The 19,305-nt window shown below is 34.2% G+C and overlaps 1 protein-coding gene across 1 annotated transcript in view; it reads left to right on the forward strand.

The window, feature by feature from the left end:
• The first annotated feature begins 315 nt into the window (after positions 1–315).
• Positions 316–19,305, forward strand: part of LOC120615673 (beta-galactosidase-1-like protein 3) — a 52,206-nt gene continuing 33,216 nt past the window's right edge. Inside the window, exons 1-3 of the mRNA XM_039878885.1 lie at positions 316–547; positions 697–894; positions 17,550–17,618. Coding sequence (XP_039734819.1) covers positions 438–547; positions 697–894; positions 17,550–17,618 — 377 coding nt within the window. The 5' untranslated portion in view covers positions 316–437. The remainder of the gene's footprint in view (positions 548–696; positions 895–17,549; positions 17,619–19,305) is intronic.

Below are 19,305 nucleotides of genomic sequence, written 5' to 3' on the forward strand. Positions count from 1 at the left end.
CAGAGAAGTAGAAAATTGCGTTGGAGACAAAAATTGGGACCCCATTACAGAGGAGGTCCTTCTACATTCCAGACTCTAATAATTTCCTGCTAAGCAGCAAATTATTAGAGTTTATTCTCTAGTAGTTGAATGTCTGTGGCGAATTTCCCAGAGATTGTTTATTTTGTAAAACCTCTTTGACAAGCTTGATCTTCTCTGAAATGTAACTGATGTCTGAAAACCCAGTTATTTAGCAGAAGACTCTTATACAGCTGTCCCTCCAGTCAGTAGACATGGCCTTGAGGCCTTGTGAGTCCAGTGGTACAGAAGCCAAGGGACAGCTATGCAGAATTCTGCATTCCAGTGGGGTCTCCCTTACCTTCCTCACCATCTGCCAAGGCCAAGGCCTAGCTCAGCTACCACCTCATTCCCTAAATCAGGGGTGTCTGACCTCTATTATGTCCTGTCTGTTTAGCATGTGGGCCTTCCTGGTGAGACTTGTGGGCTTCCTGTGTCTGTCTTCAGGGTTGTTGGTAATGGCTCAACTTGAAGGAGGCCTCTCGCACAGGTATGTTTCAGAGGGAAGGGTTGGGAAATTTCTCTTTGCACCGAAGGTGTACCTTGGGTTCCTGAAAGAAAGGCCTTTCTGATCTGCCCTTCCTGCTTGTCTCATGGGTAACAGCTCTAGGACTTCATGCACCTCCTTTGTCTTTGCAGGATAAATCAAACTCACCTGACTCCCACCAGCATGAAAAACCGCCATGTGGGTCTGAAAGTTGAGGGTTCAAACTTCACCCTAGATGGCTTTCCTTTCCTGATCATAGCAGGTACTATTCACTATTTCCGGGTGCCCAGGGAGTACTGGAAGGACCGTCTCCTGAAGCTGAAAGCCTGTGGCTTCAACACTGTCACTATGTGAGTGCTGCCCCCTAATAATTATTTGAAGAACCTTATAGTCTGAATTCCTAGGTCTGAGACTTTCTTAGATCAGTATAAAGATTGACCCTATGTGTACTTTCCTCATTATTCTTAGGATGTCTGAGTCCTCCTTCCTATCCTGAGAATCTCCTGTAGGTAGAGCCTGCTCTGAAAGGCCTCTCTCTAAACAGGGTCACTGTGGTTTGCGTGCAAGAGTCTAACTTTCAGATACAATGGCCAGGACAGATGGCTGTAGCCCAGGTGGTCCCTAAGTACTGAAGAAGTCCAGTCAAGGAGCAGGCCTCACTCCTTGGATATCCTTACTTGCTGTAGAAGTCATAGGTCCAGTGATGAGTTCCAGGATACGATACTGTTCTAGCAAATCTTGTCTTTGAAGATGGATTTCACTGAGAACCAGGCCTGGCACATAATATAATCATCTTCATTCTAGAAGCTGAAACTAACAAAAATAAGTAATTTCTGTCTAGCCTTCTAAGCTTAGAAGTGCTAATCCATTACTGTTGTGATACCAGTTTTAGTTTACTTTTCTTTTTGGCGATTTGATCTTTAAAATAGATTTAGAAGAAAAATATGTAGAATTTAATTTGGTGACTGTTGTGGGATGATGTTTTAAAGCATTTTCCCTCCTAAACTGTCATAATATCTTTTACACATCGTGTCATTTTTCCTCAGTATTTTGTTGCTTTGTATGGCAGTGATTCACAGACATTGAAATTTTATGAACTATTAAACTTTCAAAGACATTTGTGGTCTAAATAGGACAGCCAAGTTTTTTGTTTGTTTTAAGTATCATTGCTTAGAGAAGTAAAAATTAATACCATTATGTCATAAACTATAAGAGAGTCTTAGTCACTCAAAGAGGAAGAAGAGCATTTTCTCAGAATAAAAGCAGTCTTATACAGTGAATACATTTATCATTATAAAAAGACTGCGTTTTCTTTTTAAAAAATTATTAACAACTAATAAGCCAAAATTTTGCAGGGACAAACCTAGAATCTGACAAAATCAGATTTACTGACTTTCAGGAAGTGGGTTCCAGAGAAATGGAGTGTCAGTCTCAACATCAATATGTTGAGAAGAAGGGACTTTGTAAGGTTAGATTCCAGCCAAAAGATTCTGAAGAGAGTCTAAGAAAAACAGATAAATTCTGGATTGGTTGTTGTTTCTGACACAGGATTAAAAGAAGTAGAGGTTAACTAGGGGTTGAGTGTTGTCATGAAGTGAGGGTAGTTTAGCAATTGGGCCTACTTAAGCATAGATAGGTATAAAAAGGGGACCTAGATATGGTGAGAAAGCAATTGTCACTCAAAGAGGTAACATTGACAACTGCTAAACAACCTTGAGAAAAGCAGTGTTTCCTATTTTCATGTGGCTTTATCTGTGTCTTCCTCCCAGTCTGAAAATGGCAGGGCTGTTTTTCTTTTTAGTCAAGCTAATTTTCATTCTTTCATTCTTGAACAAGTTTTCAATCATTAATAGTTCACTATGGATTCATAAACACTTCACCTCAGAATCAGTACATCTTGACTAGTGTTTGAGAACACAATGATGAGTTTTATTTATAGACTATTATTGGTTATATTATATTACTTATTCATACTTGTACCATCACAATACTTAATTATTCTATATTTGTGTTTTAGTTATGTTTGCACCCCCTTTTTCTAACTATAATATTGGGTTTCTAGTTTTATACTCTGCTTTAATATCTGATAGGCTAGGTTGCTTTCTCAGCTTTTCATTTTCTTAAAGAATTATTTTCTTTGCTATTTTTTCTTTGGAATGATAGAGTGTCCATTTCCTTTCCTCTATTAGCTTGAGAAATATATGCTCTTTTACTGAATACTCAGGATCCTTGATTTATTAACTGATGTTCTCTTGTACTTTTACTTGTTCTTTTATCCACTTTTTAATGCAAAGACATTACAATCCTTTATCTCTAGTAGTTACTTCTCTCTTGAAGTGTATGCCATTGTTCTTATGTATTTTAATTCTAAATAACAAGACTATTTTTTTATGTGTGAAGAACACAGTTGAATTTTCTGTAGTGTAGATTTGCTGGTGACAAAGTTCTCAGCTTTCGTTTATCTGAAAATGTCTTCATTTCCGAGGAATATTTTCACTGGTATGAAATTCTAGGTTGACAGTTGTTTTCTTTCAGTATCCTTAGATATGCCATTGCCTTCTGGCTTTCATGGTCTCTGTTATAAAGTCAGCAGTGCATTTAATTGATGCTCCTTAGAGGACAATACATCTTTTTATTTTTTGTAGTTTCTTTGAGGAATTAAAGAATTTATTTTTATTAATATACATTATTTTTTAGAGTTTTAGGTACACAGCAAAATTGAGCAGATAAGTACAGAGGGTTTGACCCCTGGGGAGGGAATAGGGGCTTAAGATTGAGTTAATTACCAATGACCAATGATTTCATCAATCATGCCTACATAATGAAGCCTCCATAAAAACTAACTGAAGGGGTACAGGGAGCTTGCAGGTCGGTGAACACATTGAGGTGCTGCGAGGCTGATGCACCCAGAGAAAACATGGTAGCTTCATGCCCTTTCCCCTTACCTGGCCCTGTGCATCTTTTCCATAAGGTTGTTCCTGAGTTATGTCCTTTATAATAAACCAGTAAACCAAAGTAAGTGTTTCCCAGAGTTCTGTGAGCAGTTTTAACGAATTATCAAACAGGAAGAGGTCTGATTTGTAGCCAATCAATCAGAAAGTACAGGTGACAGTCTGGAACTGGCATCTGAAATGGGGATGGAAAGAGTCATGGGAGCTGGGCCCTTAACCTGTGGGGTCTGTGCTAACCCTAGGCAGTTATTTTCAGAATTAGGTTAAATTGTGAGACACACAGTTGGTATCTGCTTAGAGCTGGAGAAATGCTTGGTATGGGAAAACCCACAAATCTGGCGTTAGAAGTGCTGTGTGACTAAAGGAAAACAAGTTTTCCTTGAAGTTGGCAATTTTTTTTCCTTCATACTTGAAAAACATTGTGCTACTTCCTCTGGCCTCCATAAAACAGGGTTCTATTCCGTGTCTCATAATTGTCTATAATTCCAAGTGAAATTCTTTTGTAGGTTATACATCATTTCTCTCTGGATGCTTTCAAATTTTTTTTTTTTTTTTTTTTTTTTTTTTTTTTTAAATCTTTTAATAGGAAAATAAAAGGTAGTTTTTAGAGCAGTTTTAGGTTTACAATAAAAATGAGAGGAAGGCACAGAGGTTTCCCATATGACCCCTGCCCACTCCCTTTTTATCAACATCCCTCACTAGAGTTGTACATTTGTTATAGCTGAAGAACTTAAATTGATACATTATGATCACCCAAAGTCCATAGTTTACATTACAGATCAGTCTTCATTTTATAAATTCTATGGATTTGGACAAGTGTATAATTACATATATCTACCATTATAGAATTATAAAAAGTAGTTTCACTACTTCTAAAATCTTCTGTTCTCCACCTTTCATCTCTTTCTCCCCCTAACTCCTGACCACCACTGATCTTTTTACTGTCTCCATAGTTTTGCCTTTTCCAGAATGTCATATGGTTGGAATCATATAGTATATAGCTGCTTCAGATTGATTTCTTTCACTTAGTAATATGCATTTAAGTTTCCTTCATGTATTTTCATAGCTTGATAATTCACTTGTTTTAATGCTGAATGGTTTTCCACAGTCTGGATGTACCATGTTTATTTATCCTCATCTGCTGAAGGACATCTTGGTTTCTTCTGAGTTTGGATGATTACGAATAAAGCTGTATACATATACATGTGTAGATTTTTGACTCATTTGGGTAAAAATTGGAGCTTATATGGTAAGAGTATGTTTAGTTTTGTAAGAAACTGGCAAACTATCATTCGAAGTTGCTCTACCATTTTGCATTCCTATTAGCAATGAGTGAGAACTTCTGTTGCTTCAGTCTCACCAGCATTTGGTATTGTTAGTGTTCTGGATTTTGGCCATTCTAATTGGTATGTAGTAGTATCTCACTTTTATTTGAATTTGCAATTGCCTAATGATATATGATGTTGAGCATCTTTTCATGTGCTTATTTGCCATTTGTATAGGTTCTTTGATGAGCTACCTATCTGTTTAGATCTCCTGCCAATTTTTAAATTGTATCGTTATTCTCTTATCATTGAATTTTAAGAACTCTTTGTATATTTTGGATAATAGTCCTTTATTAGATATGTCTTTTGCAAGGATTTTCTTCCAGTCTGTGGTTTGTCTTCCCATTCACTTGACAGTGTCTTTTGCAGAGCAAATGTTTTTAATTTTAATGAAGTTCAACTTAATTATTTATTTCATGTATTATGTCTTTAGTGTTTTATTTAAAAAGCATTGCCAAACACAAGGTCATCTAGATTTTCTCCTATGTTATCTTCTAGGAGGTTTATAGTTTTACATTTTACTCCAACTTATTTTGAGTTCATTTTCGTGAAATGTTTAGGATTCATGTCTACACCATTGTTTTGTGTAGATGGATATCCTGTTGTTACAGTACCATTTGTTAAACAGATTATCTCTTCTCTGTTGTGTTGCCTTTGTTTCATCGTCAAAGATAAGTGGGCTGTATTTATATGAGTCTATTTCTAGGCTCACTATTCTATTTCCTTGATCTATTTTCCCATTCTCTTACCAACATGTATACAATATCTTGATTTCTGTAGCTTTATAGTAAGTGTTGAAGTTGGGTAGTGTCAGTCCTCCAATTTTTCATTGCTGTCATATAGTAAAATGACTGACTTTTATATATGAACTTTGTATTTTGCAACCTTACTATAATCACATATTAGTTCAAGGAATTTCTTTTTCTTTTTTGGTCAATTCTTTTGAATTTTCTCATAGACAATTATGTCATCAGTGAACAAAGAAAGTTTTTTTTTTCCTTTTCAATTTGTATATCTTTTATTTCATTTCTTGTGTTATTGCGTTAGCTAGGATTTTTAGTACAGTGTTGAAAAGGAGTGGCAATTACGCCCACTCATATTAGGAAAAGCAATCTCCTTTACTTAGTCTACTGATTCAAATGTTAATCTCATCTAGAAACACTCTCACAGACACACCTAAAGTAATATTTGACCAAATATCTGGGCACCCCACGGCCAGATATTTGGTCAGGTTGACACGTAGAATTAACCATTACACTGGCTACTTCCCCTCACCAGTTTTTGGGGCAGCAATTTTCCCTGTGACCTCAATTCTGATATATTAGAGTTGCTGCTTTTCAACAACTTTCAGCTTGTTCAGTTTTTCTTTTCTTGTTGTGAAATGGACGTGACAATTTCTAGATTCTTTATTTGTTGTACCAGAAACTGGAAGTCTTTATTATGTCTTCTTACAGTTAAAGAAAAACTTGTTCTTTTTTGTTTTGTTTTGTTTTCCTTATTTGGAGGTTTGATATGAATTACCTAGTACACCCTTATTGGTAGTTATATTCTTCATTTCTTTTTTTCCCCATTCTTTTTTATTTTAGTTTTATTTTTAAAGTAATATTTTCTTGAAGTTTAACATGTATACAATATTTGTATTTAGCTCAATGGATTTTAATAAAGCAAACATACTTTTGTAACTAGCCTCCAAAACCTTTGAGTACATGAACATCTCAGAAGTTCTCTCATCTCTTCTTATAGACATGACCTCATACCAAGATTACTACTTTTTCTTCTCACACATAGATTACTTTGGCCTGCTTTTTAATTTTATGTAAATGAATCACAATATGTACTCTTTTGTATCTGATATCTTTTGTTCAAGATTGTTTGTGAAATGTATCCATATTGCCACATCTTTTAGTTTCTTTGTTCTCATAACTTTATAGAATTCCATTGATAATCACACTTAACTGTATTTCTCTTGTGAATAGACATGTTAGCTTCAGTTTTTGTCTATTATGAATAATGGGGTCATGAACAATATTGTACTTATTTTTGGTGAGAATGTATAAACATTTCTGTTGGATATACATCTAGGAATGGATGTGATGGACAATGATGTAGATATTCGTTTAGTTTTAATAAACAATGTCAGCTAGTTTTCCAGAGATTCCAAAGACTTTCTAAAGTCAGTGGCATTAAGTACAATCACATTGTTTTGCACCCATCTCCACTGTCAATATTCAGAACTTTTTATCATCTCATACTGAAACTCCCAACCCATTAATAACAATAACTCTTCTACTAGTCCCTGATAACCACTGTTTTACTTTCTGTCTCTATGAGTTTGATTATTCTAGGTACGTCATATACATGGAATCCTACAATATTTGTCCTTTTATTTTTTGTATTTCACTTAGCACAATGTGCAGCGTTCATTTATGTTGTATTATGTATCAAATTTCATTTCTTTTTAAGGCTGAATAATATTCCATTGTATGTATGTGCTATATTTTGTTTATCCACTTATCTCTGGATACTTGGGTTGTTTCTGCCATTTGGCTATTGCGAATAATGCTGTTATGAACACTGGTGTGTAAATATCTGAGTTTCTGCTTTTAGTTCTTTTATGTTTATACTCAGAAGTGGCATTGTTCAATGAGATTGTAATCTGTTTAATTTTTTTAGGAACCCTCATTATATTTTCCACAGGAGCAGCACTGTTTTACATTCCTAACAGCAATGTGCCAAGTGTTCCAGTTTCTCCACATTCATGCTAAACTCATTTTCTGTGTTTTTTTTTCTTTCAAAAAATAGTCAACCTATGATGTAGTTTCTCATTGTGTTTTGGATTTCCGTTTCCCTAATGACTAGTGATGTTGAGCATCTTTTCATGTGTTTATTGGCTATTTGCATAACTTTTGAAGAATTAGCTATTTAAGTTCTTTACCCACTTTTGAATTGGGTAGTTTTTTCTTTTTCTTTTTTTTAATTTGTTTTTATTGCTGAGTTGTAGGAATTCTCTATTTGTTTTGGATATTATCCCCTAACAGATATGTGATTGCAAATATTTTCTTCTTATTCTGTGACTTACACTCTGTTAATAGTGTTTTTTGATGCACAATATTTTTAAATTTTCATAAAGTTCAGTTTGTCTATTTTTCCTTTTTTTTCTGTGCCTTTGTTGTTATATCCAAGAAATTATTGCCAAATCCAATGTCATAAAGCATTCCCACCAAGTTTTTTTCTAAAAGTTTTATAGCTTTATTTTCTAAAATGTGACCTTTATGAGGACAGGATGTTTTTTGTGTTGGTGGTGGTAATATCCTTGGTGTTTATAATAGTACCTGCCACATAATAGGTCCCCTCAAAATATTTCTGTGTGACTTCTGTATGTTTCTCTATTTTTTCATTTTTATATTAACTTTATAAGTGAGATTTGACATGGGTTACATAGCATGGAATCTTGGAATTTGATTCTTATAATTAAAAAAATAATTCTCTAAAAACAGTTTTTGATGATAGTGTTGGCACAGGGGTTTGTATATACAGGGTTATTGCAATTCTATATTTTCTAATTTAATTAGATTTTCTATTTCTATTTAAATAGGTAATTTCTATTTTTTTCTCTATCATGTTTTATTTTATTTTTTAAATACCAGTTTATTTTTTTCATACTATATATACATAATTTTTTTTTTAATTTTATTTTTTTAATTTTCCCCCTCCCCTCACCTTCCTCCCTTCTGGCAACCACTACTCCATTGCCCATGTCCGTGAGTCTCTGTTTGTTTCTCCTATTCATTTGTTGCCCTTAGGTTTATATCCCACATTTGTGATATCATGTGATTTTCAACCTTTCCTGTCTGGCTTATTTCGCTTAGTATGATTATTTCAAGGTCCATCCATGTTGTTGCAAATGGCAATATTTCATCTCTTCTTATGGCTGAGTAATATTCCATTGTATATATGTACCACAGCTTCTTTAGCCAATCATCTATCATAGGACACTTCGGTTGCTTCCATGTCCTGTCCACTGGGAATAATGCTGCTATGAACATCAGTGTGCAAATATCTTTTCAAATATGAATTTTCATGTCTTTGGGGTAAATACCCAGTAGAGGGATTGCTGGACCATTGGTAGATCAATTCTTAGTTTGAGGAATCTCCATACCACTTTCCATAGTGGCCGTACCAATTTGCAGTCCCACCAGCAGTGTATGAGGGTTCCTATTTCTCCACATCTTCTCCAACATTTGTTATTACTTGTCCTATTGATTATAGCCATTCTAACAGGTGTGAGACGGTATCTCATTGTGGTTTTGATTTGCATTTCCCTAATAGCTAGCGATGTTGAGCATCTTTTCATGCATTTGTTGGCCATTTGTATTTCTTCTAAGGAGAAGTGTCTGTTCAGGTCCTTTGCCCATTTTTTGATCAGATTGTTTGTTTTGTTGTTGTTGTTATTGAGTCGTATGAGTTCTTTGTATATTTTGGATATTAGGCCCCTATTGGAGGAGTTGCTTACAAACATATTTTCCCATTTGGATGGTTGTCTCTTTACCTTGTTGATGGTTTCTTTTGCTGAGCAGAAGCTTTTTAGTTTGATGTAGTCCCATTCATTTATTTTTGCTCTTACTTCCCTTGCCTTTGAGGTCAAATTCATAAAATCTTGTTTAAGGCCAAGGTCCTTGAGTTTAGTTCCTATGTTTTCTTCTATGCATTTCATTGTATCAGGTCTTATATTCAGGTCCTTAATTCATTTTGAGTTAATTGTGGTGTGTGGTGATAGACAACAGTCTAGTTTCATTCTTTTGCAGGTTGCTTTCTAGTTTTTGCAGCAACACTTATTGAAGAGGCTTTCCTTTCTCCACTGTACATTTTTGGCGATTTTGTCAAAAATTATTTGCCCATATAAATATGGGTTTATTTCTGGACTCTCAGTTCTGTTCCACTTGTCTGTGTGTCTGTTTTCCTGCCAATACCATGTCTTTTTGATTACTGTCGCTTTGTAGCATAATTTGAAGTCTGGCGGAGTGATGCCTCCAGCCTCGTTCTTTTTCCTCAGGATGGCTTTGGCAATTCAGAGTCTTTTGTGCTTCCATGCAAATATGATGATTTTTTGTTCAATTTTTTTAAAAAATGCGATGAAATTTTGATGGGGATTGCATTAAATCTGTATAATGCTTTAGGTAATATGGTCATTTTAAGTATGTTGATTCTTCCAATCCAAGAATATGGAATATCTTTCTATTTCTTTGTATCTTCTTCAATTTCTTTTAATAGGTTTTTGTAGTTTTCATTATATAGATCCTTCACATGTTTTGTTAAATTTATTCCTAGCTATTTTATTCTTTTTGTTGCAATTGCAAAAGGAATTATTTATTTCACTTCTTTTTCTGATAATTCGTTATTAGAGTATAGGAACACTGTGTATTTTTGAATGTTGTTTTTTGTATCTAGAGACTTTACTATATTTGGTTATTGTTCCTAGTAGTGTTCTTGTGGAGTCTTTAGGGTTTTCTATATAGAATCATGTCATCCGCAAATAGTGACAGTTTGACTTCTTCGTTTCCTATTTGGATGCCTTTTATGTTTTTCTCTTGTCTGATTGCACTTGCTAGTACCTCCAATGTTATATTAAATAACAGTGGCGAAAGTGGAGAGCCTTGCCTTATTTCTGATCTTAGAGAGAAGGTTTTTAGTTTTTCACCAATCAGTATAATATTGGCTGAGGGTTCAGTATCATATATGGCCTTCATTATGTTATGGTACTTTCCTTCTATACCGATTTCGTTAAGTGTTTTGATCATAAATGGGTGCTTTATCTTGTCACAGGCTTCTGCATCTATTGATATGATCGCATGATTCTTATTTTTTAATTTGTTTATGTGATGTATCATTAATCAATTTACGTATGTTGAACCATCCCTATGCCTCTAGGATGAAGTCCACTTGATCGTGGTGTATAATCCTTTAAATATGTTGCTGTATTCGGTTCTCTAGTGTCTTATTTAAGATTTTTGCATCTGAGTTCTAGAGATATCGGTCTGTAGTTTCCTTTTATTGTGTTATTTAACCAGGTTTTGGTATCAGGTTAATATTGGCCTCATAAAATGAGGGGAAGTATTACCTACTCTTCAATTTTTTGGAAGAGTTTGAGGAGAATAGGTATTAAATTTTCTTTGAATGTTTGGTAGAATTCACTAGTGAAGCCATCTGGTCTTGGACTTTTCCTTTTTGGTAGGCTTTTGATGATTGTTTCAATTTCCATACTGTTGATTGGTCTATTTAGATTTTCCACTTCTTTTTGATTCAGTCTAGGAAGGTTGTATTTTTCTAAGTACTGGTCCATTTCTTCTAGGTTAGTAAATTTGGTGTTATATACTTTTTCATAGTATTCTTCCATGATCCTTTGTATTTCTGCAGTGTCTGTCATAATTTCCCCTCTTTTATCCCTGATTTTGTGTATTTGTGCCCTTTCTTTTTTCCTTTAGTGAGTCTAGGCAGGTGTTTGTCAATTTTATTAACCTCCAAGAACCAGCTCTTTGTTGCATTTATTTTTTCTATTGTTTTTTTTTGTTTGTTTGTTTTCAATTTCATTTATTTCTGCTCTAATTTTGATTATTTCTTTCCTTCTGCTAACTTTAGGCTTCATTTGTTCTTCCTTTTCTAGTTTTTTAAGATGTTAGGTTGTTTATTTGGGCTCGTTCTTATTTTTGGAGGTAGGCCTGTAATGATAATGAACTTTCCTCTTATGACCGCTTTTGCCGTGTCCCAAAAGTTTTGATATGTTGTACTATCATTATCATTTGTATCTATGTATCTCTTGATCTCTCTTTTTATTTCTTCTCTGACCCAGTTATTCTTTAGTAGTATGTTGTTTAATCTCCATTTATTTGTGGTTCTTTCCACTTTCTTTTTACAGTTGATCTCTAGTTTCAAAGTATTTTGATCAGAGAATATGGTTGGTATGATTTCAACACCTCTTATATTTGTTGAAGCTATTTCTGTGTCCCAATATGTGATCAGAATGTTCCATGTACACTAGAGAAGAATGTATAAGCAGCTGTTTTGGGATGGAAGGCTCTGTAAATGTCAGTTATGTCCAGTTGGTCTAATGTATCATTTAAAGATGCTATTTCCTTATTAATTTTCTGTTTGGATGATCTGTCCATATCCGACAGTAGGGTATTTAGGTCCCCTACTATGATAGTGTTTTGTTCTGTTTCTCTCTTTAGTTCTTTTAGTCATTACTTTACATATTTGGGGGCTCTCTGATTGGGAGCATAGATATTAATAAGTGTTATGTCTTCTTGGTGCATGATTCCCTTTATCATTATGAAGTGTTCCTCAGTATCTTTCTTTACCTTTTTTATTTTGAAGTCTGTTTCGTCTGATATTAGTAATGCCACTCCTGCTTTTCTCTGAGTGCCTTTTGCTTGAAATATCATTTTCCACCCTTTCACTTTGAGTCTATATTTGTATTCGGAGCTCAGATGTGTCTCCTGGAGGTTGCATATGGTTGAGTTTTGTTCGTTTGTTCATTTGTTTTTTAAATGCCTGTAGCACCTGGTGGGTTTTGTTTTTTGATCCATTCTGCAACTCTGTGCCTTTTTATTGGTGAATTCAATCCATTTACATTTAGGGTGATTATTGAAATAGAAGTCTTCTTATAGCCATTTATCTTTTGGTTTCTGGTAGCTTGGTGTTTCCATTGCTTCCTTGTCCTTGTGCCTCTTTTCTTTTTTTTTGGTTGGCTTTTGTGGATTTTCCCTCTTTTTGTTTTATGTTATACACAATGGTTCTGAACCTTTGGCATGTGGTTAGCATTATGAATACGTAAAGGATAGTTATATATATATATATATGCAGTCGTCCATTTTCATCTGCGTGTGCCTTATCTCCATTCCCCTTTGCAAATTTGGATCTTTGAATCCCCCCCTTTTCATTCATTGTTATCTCAATTTGTTCCTATGTACGCTGAACTCTCATTACTATCTTCTTATTAACAATTCTCTTATTATTTAAGCTTATAATGTCCTGTTCTTAGTAAAAGTTGCACTCCTCTGTTTCTATTTGCCTGCCAGTCACCTTACTCCTAATTATGTATATATATATTTTTTGTCATTTCGTTTTAGGTGAAACAGGAAATCTTTTAGTATTTCCTGTAGCACAGGTCTTACAGTGGAGAATTCCCTCAATTTTTGTATGTCTGGAAAAGTCTTAATTTCTACTTCATATCTAAAGGAGTACTTAGCTGGATACATTATTCTAGGCTGGTAGTTCCTCTCACTTAATAGTTTAAATATTTGATTCCATTCCTTTCTGGCTTGGAAGGTTTGCACTGAGAAGTCCAAGGATAATAATCTAAAGGGTTTACCTTTTTATGTTACCATTTTTTCTCCCTGGCTGCCTTGAGAATTCTGTCTTTGTCATTGATTTTTGATAACTTTAATACAGTGTGTCTTGGTGAAGGCCTTTTTGGGTTGAGATAATTGGGTGTTCTATTGACTTCTTGAATTCCAAGCTCCAGCTTATTCCTTAGATTTGGGAAGTTCTTGTCAACTGTTTGTCTTAAGATGCTTTCTAATCCCTGTTCCTTTCCTCGCCTTTTATAATGCCTGTTATTCTTATGTTTTCTCTCCTCATGGTATCAGCTAGTTCTTGAATTTCTCTTCATTATTTTTCATTCTTCGGTTTCTCTTTTCTTCTTTCTGATTTATTTCTAGATTCTGTCTTCGATATCAGTGATCCTTTCCTCTATTTGGTTGACTCTACTTCCCAAGCTTGCTATTTCATTGTTCAACTCTTGCAGTGTGTTCTTCATCTCCAGAAGTTCTATTTGTTTCTTTTTGAGGATTTCAGTCTCCTTGCTCTACTCATCTAGTTGTTTTTCAGTTCCTGAAATTATTGATTTGCGTTGTTTTGGATCTCATTGAATTTTTTTCAATGAGAAGTACTATCCTGAATTCTCTGTCATTTAAGACGCATATTTCTATGTCAGTAAGCTTATTTTCTGGAGATTTTTCTCTTTCTTTCTGAGATGCCTTGTCGCCTTGGTTGTTCATGGTGTTTAATGGACTATTTCTCTGCCTGGGCATTAATGGAAGTGTGTTCTGCTATTTTTCCAGAAAGAAGATTTATTATATAAAGGTCTCTCTTTAGCCTGTTGCAATGAAGACGCTTTTCTTTTGGTTTCCAGTAAGTGGAATCTAAGCCTCTTGGATCTTTGCTTTATATAAAGCCGTAAGAATGCTTTTTAAATTTTCTTGTAGATATTTAATCATGCTCACTACCCTCAGTTTCAGTCCCTATCAGTGTCAGCGACAGTCTAGGCAGCATTTGCTCATATTTCCCTGGAGCTCCGCTGAGCTCTGTCTCAGATGGTATGGGGGAGGGCCCCTCTGGGTTAGGGGTCAGAGGTTGCGGGTCAGCCTTGGTTTTACAGCTGTGACTGGCAGAAATCAACTGTTGTTCCTCTGTGGTCTTGTTTGCTTCTCTGCTTTCTGCCCTGATGATTGGACTCTGTGGCTTTTCCAGGCAGGACTGTTCCAGGAACTCACTGTGGGAACTCATCACGGGAACTTGGAGCTCCTTCTCCTCTCCCCCTCCTCCTGCAGGGAGCTCTGGCAGCTGCTAGAGGCAGCTTCTTTATTTCTCCTGGTCCACCACCTGACACCCAGGGTTCTGATCTATGGTAGCTCTTATGCGCAGATCCCATGCTCAGACATGCTGGTGTGCAGTTTGGGTGTTTTTTGTAGCGTTTTAGATGTTCAGTTTATCGTTATTTCAAGGGGAGAGAACTGAGGACGTCTCTGCCATATTTCTCCAACCTGCTCTAGTTTTTGCTGTTTTTGTTGTATGAATTCTTTGTATATTTTGGATATCAACCTTTATCAGATTTGCATATTTGCAAAGATTTTATTCATTCCATAGATTGCTTTTTTATTTTGATTTTATTTTTTTAGTCTGATGTAGTCCCATTTGTTTACTTTTGCTTTTGTTTCATTTGCTTTTGCTGTCAAATCCTAAAACCATTGCTAAGGCTGATGCCAAGGAACTGACCCCACTGTTTTTTTCTAGGCGTTTTATGGTTTCTTATCTTATGTTTAAGTCTTTAATCCATTTTGAGTTGATTTTTTTGTGTATACTGTAAGATAGGGGTCCAGTTTATTCTTTTGTGTGTGTCTGTTTAGACTTCCCAACACCATTTTTTAAAGAGACTGTTCTTTCCTCATATATTTGTGGCTCTTTTGTAATAAATTAATTGACCATATGTGTATGGGTTCATATCTGGGCTACCTATATTGTTTCATTGATCTATATGTCTGTATTTATGCCAGTACATTATAATGTATTGATTACTATACCTTTGTAATAGAGTTTAAAATTACAAAGTGTGATGTGTCCAGCTTTGTTCCTCATTCTCAAGATTGCCTTAAGGTCTTTTGTGGTTTCATATAAATTTTAGAATTTTAAAAAATTTCTGCGAAAAATGTTATTGGAATTTTTATGGAGGTTGCATTCAATCTGTAGATTGTATGGAGTAACATGGGCATTTTAACAATATTAACTGTTATTTATATTAACCCTGAGTATGGACTATTTTTTCATTTTTCTGTTTAATCTCCACATATTTGTGAATTTTTCATTTTTATTTTTGTAATTGATTTCTACTTTCGTAGCATTGTAGTCAGAAAAATGCTTGATATAATTCCAGTCTTTTTAAATTAATTAAGTTTTGGTTTTTGGCCTAATATATGATCTATCCTGGAGAATGTTTCATGTATGCTTGAGAAGAATTTGTATTCTACTGCTAGTTCTGTATATGTCTCATAGGCTCTCTAGTCTAATGTGTAGCTGAAGTCTAGTGTTTCCTTATTGATTTTCTATCTGGACGATCTATCCATTGTTGAAAGTGGGGTATTGAATTAAATAATTTCATGATCCTGGATCCAAAGATTCTGTGTAAGGTTCTATATTTAAATTCTTAAATTAAGTTCCTAATTGTTTTCTCTTTTCTAAAATTATAAAGCTATTATTATGCAATCTTACAATGGTATACTTCCATTTCACTCTTTCCATCCTTTGTGCTATGCTGTGTCATCTGTTTTGTTTTTTATAAGATACGAAATTCATGATACTTTTTTTTTTTTTTTGGTTTGAACATGTAATATTAGTTGATAGAAATTTAAAGTGGTAAAAATCTTTTTTATTTATCCACATATTTACCATTTTTGGTGCTTTTCTTCCTTTGCATAGATTATGAATTTCACCTGGTATCATTTCCTTCTGCTGAAGTACTTCCTTTAACATTTTTTAGAGTGGAAGTCTGTTGGTAATGAATTCTCTTTGCTTTTGTTTTTCTGAAAAAAGTTATTTCTTTCATCTTCAATTTCGAGAGATAATTTCATTGGGTATAGAATTCTTGGGTGACAGTTTTGTTTTTTGTTTTTTTTGTACCTTAAAATGTTTCTTAATTGTTTTCTGACTTGCACATTATCTGATGACAAATATGCTGTAGTTTTTATCTTTTTTATTCTGTGTATAATTTGTTGTTTTTCCTTTTTTTGGTTGCTTTTAAGATATTTTATTTTTCTTTTTTTTCAGCAATTTGATTTTGATGTGCTATTTGATTTTGAGGTGTAGACTTTTAAAGAAAAGTCTAGTGGTAATTCTTTGAGGTTCTTCAATTTGCAGGTTTATCATTTTCATCAAACTGGTCATAATTTGGCCCTTATTCTTTTAATATTTTTGACCCCCTCCTTCTCCAGGTCTCCAATTATGTGTACGCTAGACTTCTTGATAAGATTCCATGTATCACTGATGCTCTATTTATTTTTTTTTAGTCTTTTTTCTTTCTGTTTTTCATTTTGTATATTTTCTTGTTATAAAAGTTCACTCATTTTTTTATTCTGCTATATCTACTCTGATATTAGTTTGAGCCCATATATTTTTCCTTTACTGCTGTTTATAGTATTTTAAATTTCAGATATTATATTTTTAAAATTTAGAAGTTCCATTAGTATCTTTTTATATCTTCCATTTTTCTCATTATGATCATATGTTCCTTTACTTGTTAAATAATATATATATTTTTATACCTTGTAAATGTTCTTTTCTGCTAGTTTCATTCTACATGTCACTTCTGAATTAGTTTCTATTGCTTGATTTTTTTTCTTTTTATGCATCATATTTTCCTGTTTCTTTGCATGCATAGTAATTTTTTTAATGGTTACTGGGTATTATCAATCTTACTTCTTGCTGGATTTTATTTTATTTAAATAAAATCATTACATAATTCAGCCCTATAAATTTTCAGCTTTTTCTGGTTTCTGAGCTGTAGTTAATAGTTTTCCTTTTTTGCCTTTATAGATGTGGATTTACATTTTTTATAAATTTTCACGAGTATTTTTTCAAAGAAATTGTTGTTGCACCTGAGAACAAATTACTTATATGTCTGTTTTACCTAGAGCTCAGAATCATGGAAAAATATTGACTGCTTGGATCTTTGCTGGACTTTTGAGGGAGGAAAATTTGAACCTAATACACAGTGTACACAGACACACACACACACACACACACACACACACACACACACACACACACATTTGGCTATTGAAATCTTCAACCTTCTTTACAGTAGAGATAGTCCCGGAGCTATATTGAAACTGGAGGACTCAATATGGAATCAAGGCAAGTGAAAGATTTTTATTTTTCTTTCTTATTTTTTCATTGCAGGCATGTTCCCTGGAGCCATCATGAGCCTCAAAGACACAAGTTTTATTTTACTGGAGATCTGGATTTGAGGTATGTCTTAATGCTTAAGTTGCCTGTTTCTGTGGCTCAGAGATAGGCGTTTGACTCTGTGGGATCAAATGAACAATAGGGGGCACCTTACTTTCCACTTTGAGAACCATAGGAAACTCTGAAAATTTTGTTCTATGGATTGAAGCCTTCTTAAGCAGTGATTCTGTTATTTTCAGTGGAGCCTAGACTTTAGTGCCTGTGGTACTTTTGGCAGTGTGATTTAGAAAGTATATATCCACAGTGCTGCAGTTTTAATCCTATCATTTACAGAGTTTCTAAGATATGATAGTAGAATAACTTTTTATTCAAAGGTATGTATTAGTCCTGTGCTATAGTTCAGACATTGTCTTTGGTGCTGTAGATGAACAGATAATATACATTGTGCTGTCAAGAGTAAGGATTCTTGATATATAGAAAGGCAAATGACTACATACTAAGCATACACAACCCAAACAGCTAATAGGTCAGGGAAGACATCAATGAAATTATAGCTGAAGTGAATTAGAATATTGAATAGGAGTAAACTAGAGGGGACTGATTGGTATTAAAGGGTCCAGGAAGTGCAAAGTCAGAGATGTGAGAAAACATTTTAAATTAATTAAGGTGATGTTAGTTGCTGTAACAAGTAAAACTCAACATCTTTTAACAATAAATATTTACTTTCATTTAAATAAAATCTAAAATAGGTATTCCTGGTGAGCATGTGTCTGTCTTCTAAGAAGTTAACGGAGGGATTCAGGGTTTTTCTTTCTTATGGCTTTACCATCTTCATCACATGGCTTCCAAACCACCATGTTTGTCTGCATCAAACCAGCAAGTGGAAGATAGAGATATGGAGAATCTTTTTTGGGAACATAACACATTTTTTCTTTTCACATTCTGTTGGCTCAAATTCAGTCACATAGCCACATCTAAAGGCACAGGAGGCTGAGAAATGTAGTTGAGTTCTAGGCTTAGAAGAAAACAAAATGGGTTTGTTTTCTGCTATATATTATATTTTCTGGGAACTGAAAGTAATACTGTTTGGTTCTCCGACTAGTTTTAAGTAGAACTCTCCAAATATAAAGCTGGAAAGATAGTTGACCACATCCTGGCTTTATACATCCTGGCTTGCTACAAAATATGGAATCTATTCTAAAGGCAATGGGGAGTTATTTGAAAAATTTTAATTTGAGAAGTTCATATTTGCATTTAGAAAGATTGTGCCAACAGTTTTTCTAAGAGGTAGAATAACATAGTAGTTACTATTTCATTTCTGGAGGCATTCTGCCTGATTTTATTTGAAGCTCTTTACTAAAAATATGACCTTAAGGAAGGTTTGGCTCATTAAACTTTTATTTTTTTTTAATCTGGAAAATGGAGACAATATTGATATTTCTCTCATAGAATTATCAAAATAATACACTTAAAAAATTGAGTTGTTTTGCTGGATGCTGATACAAGGTGAAATTAGCTCTTATTTTTGTCGTTGATGATATTATTGACAGTGACTGGAGAAACATTGGAAGAAGGTAAAATGAAGAAAGGAAAGCAGTTAGAAAACAATTGTAATATCTTATGTGAAATGGTGAGTTTCTTAACCAGTGTGGTAGCACTAGGAATTAAGAGAAGTTTCACATTTGAAAACCTTGAGGAGGAGGAGTAAACATGATTTGGTGACTGACTGAAAGTAGGAGGTAAAGAAGAA

This window comes from Pteropus medius, unplaced genomic scaffold (genome assembly GCF_902729225.1).
Source record: "Pteropus medius unplaced genomic scaffold, Ma_sr-lr_union100, whole genome shotgun sequence".
Classification (NCBI taxonomy): domain Eukaryota; kingdom Metazoa; phylum Chordata; class Mammalia; order Chiroptera; family Pteropodidae; genus Pteropus; species Pteropus medius.